Raw genomic sequence first — 15,479 nt, forward strand, 5'->3', positions numbered from 1 at the left:
TGTTGGTGAAAAACTCCAGAAATATACTTTATCTATTGTCTGTCTGCCTTTCTATCTATCTATCTGACTTTCTATCTTCATCTATATGTCTTTCTATATGTCTGTATACCACTATATATATACACATCTAAAAGAAATCATTTTCAGCAGCCAAAGACAACTCTGATTATTAGGGTGTTTCAGCCGAAGTGGCTGCGAAATTTTGGCTGCTAATTTTGGCTGCTAAATTCACATCGATTAATCGTCTTCACTGTTGTTATAATGATAATGTTGTTGTTATAATGAAATTTTATTGAAATACTACCCTAAAATAGCTCGGCCTTTATGATTAAATTGACGTGCTTTAAATTTTTTCTAATTTTTCGGCGAAATAAATGTGTGACGCATTTAAATACATCACTTCAAGTACATTAACGCCCCCTGTAGACATATCCCAAGAGATGTATCGCTGCCGGTCCCTGGAACCACAGTGACGCTCATGAAATTCCTACTCCCGCTCGTTAAAAAATTGCCTCTCTCGAATACTCGGCATACTAGATTACTTGCCGTACAAGGTACGGGACGACGGTACCATATCATCGGTAGGTACCATCAATACGGGTACCGATTGGTGTCGACTGACTTCTAGTAGTGAAAAGAGAAACTTTGTTGAACAAAGGCGGAAATCGTGATAAGCAAAGAAGCAATCTGTTGTTTTCGGTTGGAAGTTTGACAATTCGATTGTTTTCGAGGGGTGCGATTGAGTTCGTTTTTGGGATTTATGATATTAAAATGAATGAAGAAAAATTGAGTGAAAATGTTATACCGTGGATGGGTAAGTTATCAGTCACTTTCGTTTACAATTCGTTTTGTGAAACAGTACATTTTTAGTGTTGAAATAATCAGTTTATTATCAATAAGTGATATTTCAGTTAAGTAACATTCAAAATAATGAAATTCGTAAGTATTTATATATGTTTTCGCAGATCAAGGGTAAAAGATTAAAACAGGTATTTCGATAAAGTATGAAAACACCTTTTTTTTAAATAGTATTTCTTGTCGGTGACATCACTAAAATTAAAAATGCTCAGTTCAGTACCCTATTCTAAATTTTGTTTATACAGTGTATTGATTCAAAAACTCAACCTGAATGTATATCAGTTAAACAAAAAACATTTCAATTTAATTTCCAAAAGGAAGACATTATGGACCGTTATACATTCATTAAATAAACAATATTATCTATTAGAAATTTCCGAAACATCACCTTTTGATTTTTATACAGTCTCCAAAATAATAATTTAATATATATATATATATATATATATATATATATATATATATATATATATATATATATACATTTAATTACATATACATAATATAGATACTAATCATCGGTCTTTTCAAATGGAACACCCTACTTGTTTTTCAATTTCTGAAGTTATCTTGTTGGGTTCATTCTAGAAATGTATTATACTTGTGTCAAATTGATATGGGGAGGGGGGAGTAATAGTACAAAATGTGTTTTGAAAATTCAACTAGGAAGTTAACAGTACTTTAATTTTTACAAAGTGTTTTATGAAGAACAGAAATAAAATTATGTAGTTTTGCATCGCCAAAACCAAACAAAATAAAATTCACAGTAAACTTTCGAAATATTCTCCACTGACCGCTAGACAATGACGGAACCGTCTATTTTGTAACATAGCGGGTGTCATGTTTTGCATGTCTTGCCTGATTCAGTTTTTATGGTATAGATTTTTCCAGGTTTGTCAGTATAGACTTTGGATTTCAAATCACACAATAAAAAAACTAACAGGCTTAGATCAGATAATCTAGCAGGTCGTTCCCCAGTTATATTAATTACTGTATATCGATCTGAAAAGGCTGTCTTCACAAACTCACGCATAGTTTCAAGGAAATGTGGTTGTACGGCACTCTGTTGGAACAAGTGCTGGTTATTTGAACACAAGGAAAACAGTGGATATTTTATATAAAATTCAGATATAATGCTGTTGTGAAATTTTACATTTTGCTCAATAACAGCTCGTACATTTTTATGGCCGTTTCGTATGATATTCTTATATCAGGTGTGGTTTTTCGTTAGACGAATGTTATCAACAGGCCCGTTAAGAAAACAGTGCCACGTCTAAAAATATTATTCTAACAAAGGAACGGTTGTTTCTATCATTTTGGTCTCTCATAAACTCGCAGAATTTGTTGTGAATTTTTAACTAAAGACAGTTACTTTTTTTGAATATTATCAGGAACTGTAAATGTACATTACTTTGTTGCATCCCTAGGATGTCTTAATTCTCTATATTTTTGAATCCGCACCAATTATGATCAAAATTCAATCATTCACCTTTCAGATAAAAGCATTTTCAAAAACAGTTTTAACATGATAACTTTGGATTACATTTCATATAAACCTACCTACGTTAAAGCTTTAACAGTGAAAGATGGTTTTTCATGTTTTTGATATTTATTAACAGAGGTATATCCATGATTTCTGCTTGGAGGAGTAATTTATCAAACTCATTTTCAAATCAACAATGAGAGTCAACTTCACAAATAGTACCACAGGCAATTTTGCATCGAAATACCTATAGTAGAAAGTATATATTCATGGTTTTATTGTGAACTTTTCGAATATTTTTTTAAATAACAATAATTCAATAATTTAAATTTTGTTCTCTCGCCCCTTAACTTACAAGGTATTCTGTTGAAACAACTCAATTATACAAATTTTGACCTAATTTTAATGAGTGTCAACTGTCAGACTTTTAATGTGCGACTTTATCTCCTTTTCCAAGCTTTTTTGTAACTATTATTTTTGTAATTGTTCATGTACAACTCAAAATGACTTGTGTAAACACTCTTGTGTCCTAGCACCAATAAAGAATTTGAATTTGAAATTGGTGGCACACGTGAATCGTTATATTCGTGCCATATACCAGTTTATGGATATGTCTACAGCACAGTATACTTATATACAGTAGTCCCACTTAGCGTTGGTTCCTTTGATGTTGGTGTCCAGGAGTTTCAGTTTTTATAATGCTGACGTATTTGACACTAATGACATTTCTCCCTACTACAATCTCAACCAAAGCGTCTAAACACTGCTCAACATAACAACTATTCATATAAACTGCTCAAAAAAATATAGTCAATGAAAACCATGTTGGGAACCTGAGAAAATTGTACAAATGACAATTTTGCATTTGTGTAATATTCAAGTAACCCAGATCATTTGGACAATGATGAACTATGTTTCAAGTAGATTTTAAACATTCATGGGATCGGCAGATGTTCATATTCGGATGTGACAAAATATATTTTCATTTCAACAAGAAAAAAGACAAGATGAAGAATGAGTTTTGTTATTTATGAACCATGATACGAATCCATGCGAAATTTCTTTGTAGTGATTTTTGGGGCCAAATATAGCATATTAATTCATTGATTTGAGAATTCAAGATGGCGGACGAGTTTGCCGATTCGATTATATTAACAGCCAATTATTAAAAATACTCCTAATCGAATTCATCACTCAAGATTTAAGAATCTGTAGAGCCTATTTTTTTTGAATTATGTAGTACTATTTAGGACTTGAAGAAATAAAAAAGGAATTGTGTAGTGTTCAACAAACACATTTTTCAGTACGTTGGGGAAACCCAAGAAATTCGGAATGGAAGGGTTGCGTGCCTGACTTGAACTCGTCGTTTGCGCAGACCTAAGACTGCAACTCCTGGGTCTGCGTGTAGAAAATTCAAACCAAAAATCACCCGAAGTGGGATTACTGTACATAGTATACTGTGTCTACAGTATGATGTGTAATATCCGCTGTAAGAGGTTCCTCTGTGATTCGACAGGGCATAGAGATTATAATGGCAAGAGTTGTGTTATCTACGGAAGTGCAGAAGGGCCACATATTTTTATCATTCGTTTCATGGAAATTACGACTTCAATCTAGTAATTTTAAAATTGTCGAAATAATAAAAATATGTGACCATTCTGCGCTTCCGTAGTTATATGCTGAATAATTAGTCACGTGTGGGAAGTCAATTTGCCACAGAATATTTCTGTTGAAGGAAATTTATTGAGATCTATTACAAACATTCGAGAAAACTTATGGATTGAACACCTCGGTTTTTCGTGTCCATCTAGAGTATCTCCTTTTGTAAAAAAAATAAAGAAATTGGAACAAGAGTATGAATAAATAACGAAAATAAATATTTCTTTTTTCAAAAACATGAAGGTTGTGAATGAAATGAAGAGTACATGAACAAAAAAAATATTTTTTAAAGTGAACAAAAATGTAAAATTCCGAAATTAAACTATATATCCATAAAAAACAAAAAAAAATTAAAACAAAAATGAGAAAACTATTTTTGCAAGAAAACGTAACAGATATCCAATTGTCTCTCTGACTTTTCGGTTATTGAGATCCTAATTACCCCCCTTTGAATACTACATTAGTATTTGAACGTCAAGTGACAAAACATATTTTTAAATAATATGTATACGGTATGTTGAGATGCATATCCATCCAACAAAAAAAACCCAAACAATAATAGATGCGTGATCAAAGCATGATCACCACGCACATATGCATCTATTGGGTGAAATAAACGAGCTTCCTTACGCTGGCCAATCAGATTTAACTTCAATCGGCTGGCGGAATTCATTGTTACAGTGTCGCAGTGGTCAGTTACGTTTTAACGCCTGTGGTGTGTGCATAAACGGTATTTTAAAGTTTGAAATTTTTAAAAGGTCAAGTACTGATATGGCTGAAGAAACTGCTGATTTGTCTCCCTACACTCCACCTTGAAAATATTTCTGTACCAAGCCGCATAATATTAAAAAAAATAAAATTTCCGTCGTTTCTTAGTGCGACTCTGTACAAACAGCCTTGTCTGGGAGATTACGTGCACTATGCATGATAATGTTTTGGAGCACTCTGTTGCTTGGTTGAACCGAGTATAGTTAGATACGATGTTAACAATGTAAGGGGTGTTTCATATACACAGCTCAGAGGCCACAAGTTAGAATTGTGGACCTGTACATTTCTATCCATGATGATGATTAAACAATTTTCCAAGTTTTTTTTTTATTTCTAGACGCGTTTCGCTAACATTACTAGTAGTAATAAATTACTACCGCGTCTAGAATTTAAAAAAATGTAAAATTGTTTAATTTATTATCATGGGTAGTGTTATTAATTTTTATCAAGTAACGGGTCATTATTTTCATAATCTGTATATTTTTGATAATGTTCATTTCAGGGATCGTGTGTTACGAATAAAAATTCATATTTTGAAATGAATTAAAACAAAACTGATTATTATATCAACTCAAGGCCTTACTTTCTTCCTGAACGTGTGGCAAATAATATGTCCCCAGCTTTGTGTGTCTATTTTGCGGTAACATAATTTCGCAGTCGCTAAATAAACTTATTGTTTATAGAAATGAAACATGATTGGAAAACAAAACATATTGCATTCAACGTAACAAACATATTATATTTGCATTAGAGCACGTTCTACTGAATAACGGAAACCTCAAAAATGCAGAAAAATCTTTCAAACTTGTATTTAACCGTTCTTAACTTTTTGCACTGCAATTACTTTCCCATTATCATTAAATACATTTTTAGTACATCAACCAGGAAGCAATGTCAATATTTTTTACACATGAAAAACAGTGTTCGTACAGCTACTTGCCAGATAGATTGTCGATTATCCATTTGTACCTGTCCTAAAACTGCAACTTCAACTCCGTCATTTCTGACAGGACGGGATACTTCATGTTTTCTATTGTGAACAGAACCTGAAGTTCGAAATTTATCCATTAACTGTTCTACGTATTGATGGCTCACTTTTGTGGTCTGGATGATTTGCATTATAAATTCTTGCAGTAGCTTTAGCACATTCATTATTTCGATAATAGGTTGCAACAATTTCTAATCTTTCTTCAGTAGAATGAACCATGTTGGAACACAGTGAACAAGGATGACTGAATAATAATTCGTGAGGAAGTGACAGAGGCCAACTATCTACGTTTTGTTCTGCGACAACTAGATTAAACAAAAACTACCCGGACAGAAAAAACTAACAGTGTCGTCCATTTCAAAACGTTTACTACTAATTAAATACATTCTACAAATATAGAAGACCTGCGACAGAGAATTGTTTGGGAATGCCGATTTCTGACTCCGGACATCTTCAATAATGTTCGAAAATAGACTGTATTATTGCTGTATTTTGAATACTCCAATCCATTGATTGTGTTGCCATTAATATTACTTTTGTTGATTTCCTCAATAAAATGAGCGATAGCGAATTTTCTGTTTTTCTTAATAACGAATAAACCAATTTAAAAAAACTACAGAAGTAATGAGAAATGAAAGTCCTTTCAAATGATGTATCACTCGACCCCCATGATATTGAAAAAAATTGGGGGGTAGTTGCTGACGGCGGGGTGTGAAGTTTCGAGTATGATTTCCATATCAGAATTATAGTCTATTTCAAAAGAGTGTAGAGTAATAAAATCTCATTAAGTATTCAAAAGCGCTACAGGGTGATCCGTCAATAAATTCTGTCACTTCCCTAGTCCGCATTGCAAAATTATGTCGTTTCATAAAGAGCAGGTAGGTATCACCCTGTTTTAAGGGATTTGTCCATTGTTATCGACGGATAAATACTGAGCCAGAGGCGCGCTAGTGGGATAATTGCCAAAAGAATATGCATTCATAAAAATTATATTAAAGGAAATAAAAATTTAATACAGCAGAACAGTGTTATTAAAAAAATATAAAATGTAACAATAAAATATATACGAACCGAAATCGGGAAATACTCACAAACACACACGAACGAACTTTACGTATTGAAACACTTGTGGGGACTTTAAATCAATTTATTCACAAAAACGACAAGAACTTTACTGGATACGTTATTACAATTTGACACTTGAACAATACTAAAACTGTGAACTTCCCTTAACGTTTAACAACACTCTATTTATACCCTAATTGAATGTTCTAGAGATTACTAGGTACAATTTTCGAGAACCTTCCGAGAAAATAATTATTCAGACTACCCTTAATTCTAAACCCTAACCTAAGCAAAAGTGTCACTGTCACTGATACACTGGTCTCTGTCCAGATTGCTTATCCCGCTACAGTATATTTACAATTCAATTAAATTATTCTACATCAATATAGTCTTCATCCGAAGAACTGTCATCATCTCCTGGTGTTATAATTATAGGGTCAACCACCTGATCGACCAAGTTGTCCAGTTCCCACATTTTATCTTCCTCTTTTAAAACATGCTGGATTGCTTTTTGCCAGTTTTCTGATGTGATTTCCATAATGGCTTGATCAAACAATACCTTGACATCTTTCATTTTAAATGTGGTATTGTGCCTTGCAACATATCCTTTAACTTGTGCCCATATAAGTTCTATAGGATTTAATTCGCAATGATATGGCGGTAGGCGCAGCACAGTTACTTTATACTTTTCTGCTACATCTTCTACGGCATATTTCATGAAGCGAGATTTATGTTGTTTTACTATGGCTAGTAGTTCCTTCTTTACTGAATTCGTCTCAAACTGAATACCTTTATTTGACAGCCAGTTAATAATTTCTTGCTTTCTCCAAGCTGAAGTTGGTACCTTCTCTAAGCGCCTTGAATGGTAGCTTGCATTATCCATAACCACGACCGAATCAGCTGAAAGAAATTTTAACATTTCCCCGAAGTAGTCTTCGAAGACATCCGAATTCATGTCCTCATGATAATCTCCCGTCCGGCACGACTCAAAGCTTAACAAACCTTCTTTTAAAAATCCGTCTTCGCTTCCAATGTGAGCAATTATAAGCCTCTTTCCTTTTCCCGAAGGCACTTTAATACCCGTCGAAAGGCCTTTTATGAAAGCTTGGCGAGAACTTGTTATATTTTTATCTTGCCACATTTTTTTGACTATATAACCTTCGTTTATCCACGTCTCATCAAGATAAAAAATTTTCTTTTGCTCTCTGCGGTACTGCTTTATAGTTGTCAAATATTTTCGTCTCCAGCAAACAATTTCATCACTTTCCAGTAATAGTGCCTTTCGATTGTGCTTTTCCCAGGCAAAATTCATACTTTTTAAAGTTTTCCATAAAAGTTTTCTGGATATCAAAGGAATATCGTTATCTTGGCTTATCTCGATAAATATTTTTTCAAGAGTGGGTATTTCCTTTTTAAAATAAAACGAATGAACTTTTCTTCGAATGTCACATTTGGTGTCTTCATCTAAGATTTTTATTGGTCTTCCTGATTTTCTCTTGCATGGACTTACCTGGCCTGATATCTTTCTTTCTCGCAATAATTTAAAAATCGTGGACTGTCCAATTCCAGTCATTCGGGCACATCGCTCAACACTTTCTTGCACAGACAAACTAGGGTGATCGTGTTTTATGCAATCATATACATTTAAAATTATAACTTTTTCGCAAACAGATAGCGGAGAATTTTTTACACTTCTTTTCTTTGGAGTAAATGTCCCCATTTTATAACTTTTTCACTATTTCTATATCACAATATCACTGTACGTTTAATTGGTGTAGTAACAATTACTATTATAACTCGAATGTTTAAGACACCATTACAATATATTTAAACCCTTTTTCTTAATTACCTGGGTTTAATAGGTATTGCATGATTGGTGGGCAGGGTCAAAAAGGGATTATTATAATGACATGGCACCTCGGAACTAAGTGTTAACCCTTTTTTGAGAAATCATGCTCAAGTATATGAACCCAAATTGCATATTAAATAAGTTTACAAGAACCACTAAAATTAATCTTAATCTTTTTTTAAGAAATTTTACTTACCTAAATACATGTAGGTACTTAGTTTTAGACCAAATTACTTCCCAAAAATGGCCTTTTATTATTATCTATGTCTGTAATTTTTAATTTACTTTAATTATTAAGTTTAATAATCCTAAGATTTGCCTACGCCCATGGACGACAACGAAATTCAGGCAAATTTTATGACACTTCATGATTTATTACTCTACACTCTTTTGAAATAGACTATAGTCCCCTTACAAATAAAAATTGACGTGTTTTTGAAATTTTCGATTAAACGTCCGTTTCTGACTTACAGGGGGGGGTCAAGATTTCGTTAGAATGCTCTGTGTAATAATCAACCAGTATATAAATCATCAGTGACAAATTCACTGTTTTATTCGAGACACAAATGATATCAATATGTAACTAGGTAATCATACAGTGTGACCCATTCAGATTGGAAACACCCCTGTAAACATTTTTTTCATTGAAAGACTTCAACCGTTTTCAATTGTTGAGTAAAGGACGGTTTACTACGAGACAACATTTGAAATGTTTATTTCAAGTTTCAGGGTGTACTACGATTTTTTTGTCAAAAATGGAACATTTGTATGAGCATTTTTTTATCAATGAAATTACAATGCCACTAGATTGAGAATGCCTTCAAATAATTGTTACCGAAATATTATGAAAATAAATGTATCGACAACAAAGATAGGACAACTCAAAAATAGAAAACTCAATCAGCCAACAATCCCAAAGAACACCCTGTTCCAATAGATTGTCATGAAAATTTGTTTTTCAAATAGTTGTGACTATAAGCTATAATTGAACTATACGAACAAAATGTTTAATTGAGCATAAACATTTAATGTACTTGAGGAACGGGAATACATTCAATTTTACACACAATTAAGGTATAATTTCAATTTTGATCTTAGCTACAAACATAATGTTGGTGTTTGACACTTGTGCTAAATTTAATTGTCAATAAAATCCGAGCATACACTATTATCATCTACACGTTTAAATAAATTACTGTATTATCACTAATTACCTAATTGAGTGTAACGTCAAATATTTTGTCCGCAAAGTAGTAGTTTATTTTAACAACCAATTGAAAAATAAAATTTCATGACTATCTGGTGGTAAAGGGGTGTTTTTGCGACTGTAAGCTTAGTGAGGTTTCCATTGTTATGTTGTGATATCTTTGTTGTTGATAAATATCAAATTTTGGGCACAGTTATTTGAAAGCAATCTGAATCCAGTGCCATAGTAAATTTTTTATAAAAAAATCGCTAACACAAATTTCCCATTTTGGACAAAGAAAAAGTACTTATCGTAATAGGTCTGAAAATTGAAATGAATATATTTAATTCTGTCCCGCAATATACTTTCCATTTACATTACAATTTTAAAAAATGGTTGAAATCTGTCGTGGAAAATATATTGTTTTTGACTTGAAAATAATATTCTGAAGTTCGACAACATGATAAAGCGAGAAGTATGAATGGACAATGAGTTTTGATACTATGTCTTTAGCCGTCGAGATCACAATACAGTTGGCTTGAGATCAATAAACGTTTATAAAGCGTTTAACCACTCAAAATTGCACATTATAGTCTCTTCCGGTTGCGAGCGTCAATCTGTCAATTGAATTGTTTGTAAAAGAAAATGTAGACGAGTTAACATAAAATTTCATTGCTAACTTCAAAGACATTCAAGTAATATTTAAATTCCGCAGGCACATGACTTTTAAACTTTATGGGTTTTGAAATCATAGAAAAGTGTAGATAATAATAATAATAATAATAATAATAAATGCTTTTATTGAAAGGTTACTCAGTAGGTACAAGGGATACTAATCTAACCTAACAAATGGCAGAATTCAACGTCTGCGCATGACGAATCAAGGCAGAAATTGCTCTTCCATCCAACCAGTAAGAGATAACTTATAATAATACACATTGTTTGCTTAATTAAAACTAGAAAGAAGAAAAAAAAAAAGGAAAAAAGGGAGAGAAGCAGAAGAAAAGTAGAAAAGAGAGGCAATAAACGAATAAATGAAAATTATATGTTCTATGTGTGGAAAATCATGTTACAAATATGATGATAAATTTGATGATTTCTTCATATTTATTGTAAAAACATATGAATAGGTGTCAACTGATAACTGTTATAAAAGAAGAGAACCGGATTGTAGCATGAATCTCTTCAATTTTTTCTTGAAACTAAGTGGTGATAGGGATTTGAATTCAATGGGTAGCCGATTATATAAGTGTGCAATGTTATAAGAAAAAGATCCTCGAAAAAAAGAAGTTTTATGTTTAGGTGCAGTCAAGAGATGTTTAAATCTCAAATTTAGATTATGTACATCGGTTCTAAAGGACAGTTTCGTGAATAGGTAGGCAGGTTTCCCAGTGGATATGACCTTATGGAATAAACTAGCAGAATGTAGTGTGCGCCTAGCATCCATGTTCAGCCACCCGAGTTGTTTCAAGTATTGAGACACATGCTCACGTCTCCTTACGCCCGTGACGAGTCTTATGCACGAATTCTGTAGTTTTTGAAGTCTCTGCCTGTCAGATTTCAAGAGTCCTGGACCATAAACAGTATCAGCATAGTTTGCATGAGATAGTACCAGTGCGTCGCAGAGTAATATTTTATTTGTTTTGTTCAAAAGATTTTTATTCGAGTATACTAATTTTAGATTCATATAACCCTTCCTAAGAATCTGAGAAACATGCGTCGTGAAACGCAGAGAATTATCGAGATAAAGGCCTAAATTTTTCGTGACGTCACTTTTTGGTAATTGAACCCCATCGATGGAAATGTTAATCAACTCGGTGCAACGATTCTTTGCATTTGGCCTACCGAAGAGCATGACACAAGATTTAGTTGGGTTTACAGAGAGACAATATTTACTTGATTCAGTTATCAGAGAGTGCAGATCATGACTCATTTGTTCTAGCGCAATATTGAGTGAGTTTTCATCGAATTGTAAATACAACTGTGTATCGTCGGCGTAACAATGCATAGAAGTGTGACGAAGGCAGTGTGAGAACTGAGAAGTATATAAAACAAAAAGAAGTGGACCTAAAATCGATCCTTGAGGGACCCCATTATTTATTTTAAGGGTATTCGATTTTTTGTTATTGAGTATGACACACTGAGAACGGTTTGTCAGATAATTTCCAAGCAGAGTGACCACGCTAGAGGCAAAACCCAGGTACTTCAGTATTGCCAGAAGTAGAGAGTGGTTAATACGATCAAATGCTTTGGAGTAGTCCAGCAATACTAGAAGACAAAGTTTATTATTGTCGATAGAACAATGTAAATCATCAACAACTTTCAAAAGAGCTGTTGTACAGCTGTGGTTTGGCCGGAACCCTGATTGACATGTAGGTAATATACTGAAATCATTCAAGTAGCTACGTATCTGCAAGTTTACAAATTTTTCAAACGCTTTAGATATGGCACACAAAATGCTAATTGGGCGAAGGTCAGTCAGACTCTCTGCATTGCCTATTTTGGCTAACGGAATAATATGCGAATGTTTCCAGATTGTTGGATAAATATTTTTTTGAATACAATAATTGAATAAGTGGCATATGTGAAGTAAAATAATTGGACAACAGTATAATAACATTTGTATGCTGATATTATCAGGTCCAACAGCATTAGATTTAATACTTAACAGAATGGTGTAAATTTCATTCTCGTTAGTTTCGTGAAATTTGAATTCTTGGTCATTCAGCTTCGAGCTCAAAAAATGATTTATTGTGTCATCATCAGGCGTGGAGATACTATTAACAATATCGCCAAAAAAGCTGTTGATTTTTTCAACATCCGAGAGGTGTTCAGGAATTGTCTTTTGACCTTTCTTCTTATAAACATTGAGCTTAGCTAGTTCCTTCCACAATTGTTTACTTTTCGACAAGCAATAGTTAAGATATGCTTTCTTCTCGAGATTTACCGTTCGATTTGTGAGATTCCTTAACTCCTTGTAATATACCCAGTGATGAGGTGACTCGGTTTTTTTAAATCTAGAAAGAGCGTCATCTCTGAGTTTGAACATGAGTTTAAGGTTATCTGTAATCCAAGGTGCTTTTTTCCTAGATATTTTGACAGTTTTAACCGGTGAATGTTTGTCAAAAAGTTCAAGAACTAACTTGTTGAGTATGGCAACTTTTTCGTCGATGTTATCGGAATTATAAATAGGTTGAAAATTTGTATTATTCAAATCAGAATGAAATGATTCTGGATTGATACTGGATTGATACTTTTATAAATATTGTGGATCCTATTGATTAATAATTTGAACTGCCTCAATATTATGGAAAAGTGTGCTGATACTAAATATACATATAAACGTGTGCGATCGCTGCTAATCATAAAGTGCTATAGGGCGAAGCACGGCTTTCGGCGCGCCCCAGGCTCCTAGCTGGTACCGCCGCAACCACTATGTCCCTGCATTTTAAATCTGTGATATCTTCGAAAATATTCTTCTAAATTACGTGCTGTAAACGGCCATATTGATCTATATTAAATGCACAATGCATTCAAGGTACTTAATTGGATAAGGATTAATGCTGTATTGCCTAAAATTGCTTCGTAAAAAAGCCAATATTTCTCGAAGATAAAAATGGTTTTATAAGGTTATCCCTATACTATATGTAGACTTTTTTAAGGTGAACTATACTGTAGTACATTTTTTGATCTATCTCGTAGGGTTCAGCCAGCGTTTGCAATATAAACGCAAAAAATGTGTTTATTTACATCACATCAGAAACCTTCCTCTTGAATAACTCTATTGAAAAATCCGCATCAAAATCCGTTGGGTAGTTTTGAAGATTTGAGCATATATAGGGACAGACAGCGGAAAGCGAATTTGTTTAATACAATGTAAGTGATGACTACAACTAGACGATACCAGGCCCAAAACAGGACAGATCGAAAAACTCCCATTTGGTTTCGGCACAAATAATTTATTACTAATTTACTACAAATCAATTCACACTAATATTTTTCATGAAACAAAAATCGAAAATATATTATACACTACTTGTTCCCGTGGATTTTCCACAACACCTTTGATATATAAGAAAATATTCTTACAAATACTATCTACATAGTTACCAAAGTTTTAGCAAATTCAAAAGAACAGTATTTTTACAGATTTGCTTTCAGCAAATGTTTGACGTGATTATTTGAATTGACATTCAAACTTATCCCAGTTCATCACTTTATATAGTAGTGAAAACCGCACAAACGCGCAGATAAACAGATAAAAATTCAAAAAGTCACTGTTTTAGATTTTACTGCGATAATAAAAACTCCAATAATCATTTTTCTCAATTACTTTTCATGTACAGATGATATTTTCAATTACTATTACACAGTCGCAGACCCAGGACAGAGATATCAACCTGCCTTGGAACTTATGCGACTGTATTTTAAGCGGAAATTCAGCAATGGAGCGATTGGAAGAATCCAATCTCATAAACAAGTCAGAAAAGCTCTTGGCTCCTACAGAGTAACGTCTAAATTGGGTAGCAAATTGCCAAACACTACTCTTCTCGATAGGAAGACTTATTATATTGTCTCTGGTCTGGATTCCTAGCCATACTGGCCTGGAAGGCAATGAGGCTGCTGACTCCCTTGAAAAGTAGGGTGCTACAAGCAGTTTTATCGGACCAGAACCTGTAATTGACATCGCTTTAGGCTTTGCCAATCAAAGATTGAACACCTGGATGGACTTCTGGCAGAATCTTCCAGGATTGGCTCACTCCAAGGCGTTTATTCACCCTTACAAGCTTGATACCAAACAGTTCTTGGACTACAGTAGGGATGAACTACGATGTTTAACAGGCCTTCTTGCGGGTCACTGTCATTTGAATCATCATATGCAGAGACTCGGACTGTCGGAAGACAGTGTGTGTCACTTATGTTTGGAAAATGATGAAACAGTAGAGCATATACTTTGTGCCTGTCCCGCTGGGGACCGAATCAGGTTTTTAGAGTTCGGCAGAGCCGTACTCTTACCATCTGAAAGACCACTCACCATACCAACTAATCGGCTTCGTTAAGAAGCCCTTCACCGCAACCCGCAACCCTTGCGGGTTGCGGTGAAGGGTCGAATAGACCCACTCACTTTGGACCTAACCTAACCTAACATATAGACTCCGGTTTCATGATCACTACCAAATTGCTCACGAAGCAGAGCAGAGTATATTATTAGTTAAACATAATAAATACCTCAATTATATTATTATTAATTATTATGTATGATTTTGATAATTTTTTCATCGAACGGATTCTAGATCTTTACTTGCTTGCACCTTTTCAAATGGATAAACTCATTGAAATCGACCAAATATTGAAACGATTCAAATACATCAAATGTACCAAACCAAATGACTCGAATGTTCTAGAACGAAGTGGTAGCCTATTTTGAATTGCCCACGGGCAATAATAATAATACTTGGGAATTCAGACGATTCCTGATTTGCGAATCCACGAACCGATTATGCTGGTGACTGAGAAGTGATTAAATTCATTAGACACAAGTTCATTCCTCCTAGAATCATAGAAAGTTGTTATTTTAATGTGGTCAATAAGAAGTCTGATAGTTCGAATACCGTGAATATTC

The 15,479-nt window shown here is 33.7% G+C and overlaps 1 protein-coding gene across 2 annotated transcripts in view; it reads left to right on the forward strand.

Annotated features, from left to right (window-relative positions):
• Positions 1–521: 521 nt before the first annotated feature.
• LOC111505020 (uncharacterized) overlaps positions 522–15,479 on the forward strand; it is a 42,066-nt gene continuing 27,108 nt past the window's right edge. Inside the window, exon 1 of one of the 2 annotated variants that reach the window (XM_074185164.1) lies at positions 522–814. In XM_074185164.1, coding sequence (XP_074041265.1) covers positions 797–814 — 18 coding nt within the window. In that variant the 5' untranslated portion in view covers positions 522–796. The remainder of the gene's footprint in view (positions 815–15,479) is intronic. The other variant, XM_074185165.1, reaches the window with a different exon arrangement.

Source organism: Leptinotarsa decemlineata, unplaced genomic scaffold, assembly GCF_025532065.1.
Source record: "Leptinotarsa decemlineata unplaced genomic scaffold, Ldec_3_MD MMD2_tig00026363_RagTag_RagTag, whole genome shotgun sequence".
Classification (NCBI taxonomy): Eukaryota; Metazoa; Arthropoda; class Insecta; order Coleoptera; family Chrysomelidae; genus Leptinotarsa; species Leptinotarsa decemlineata.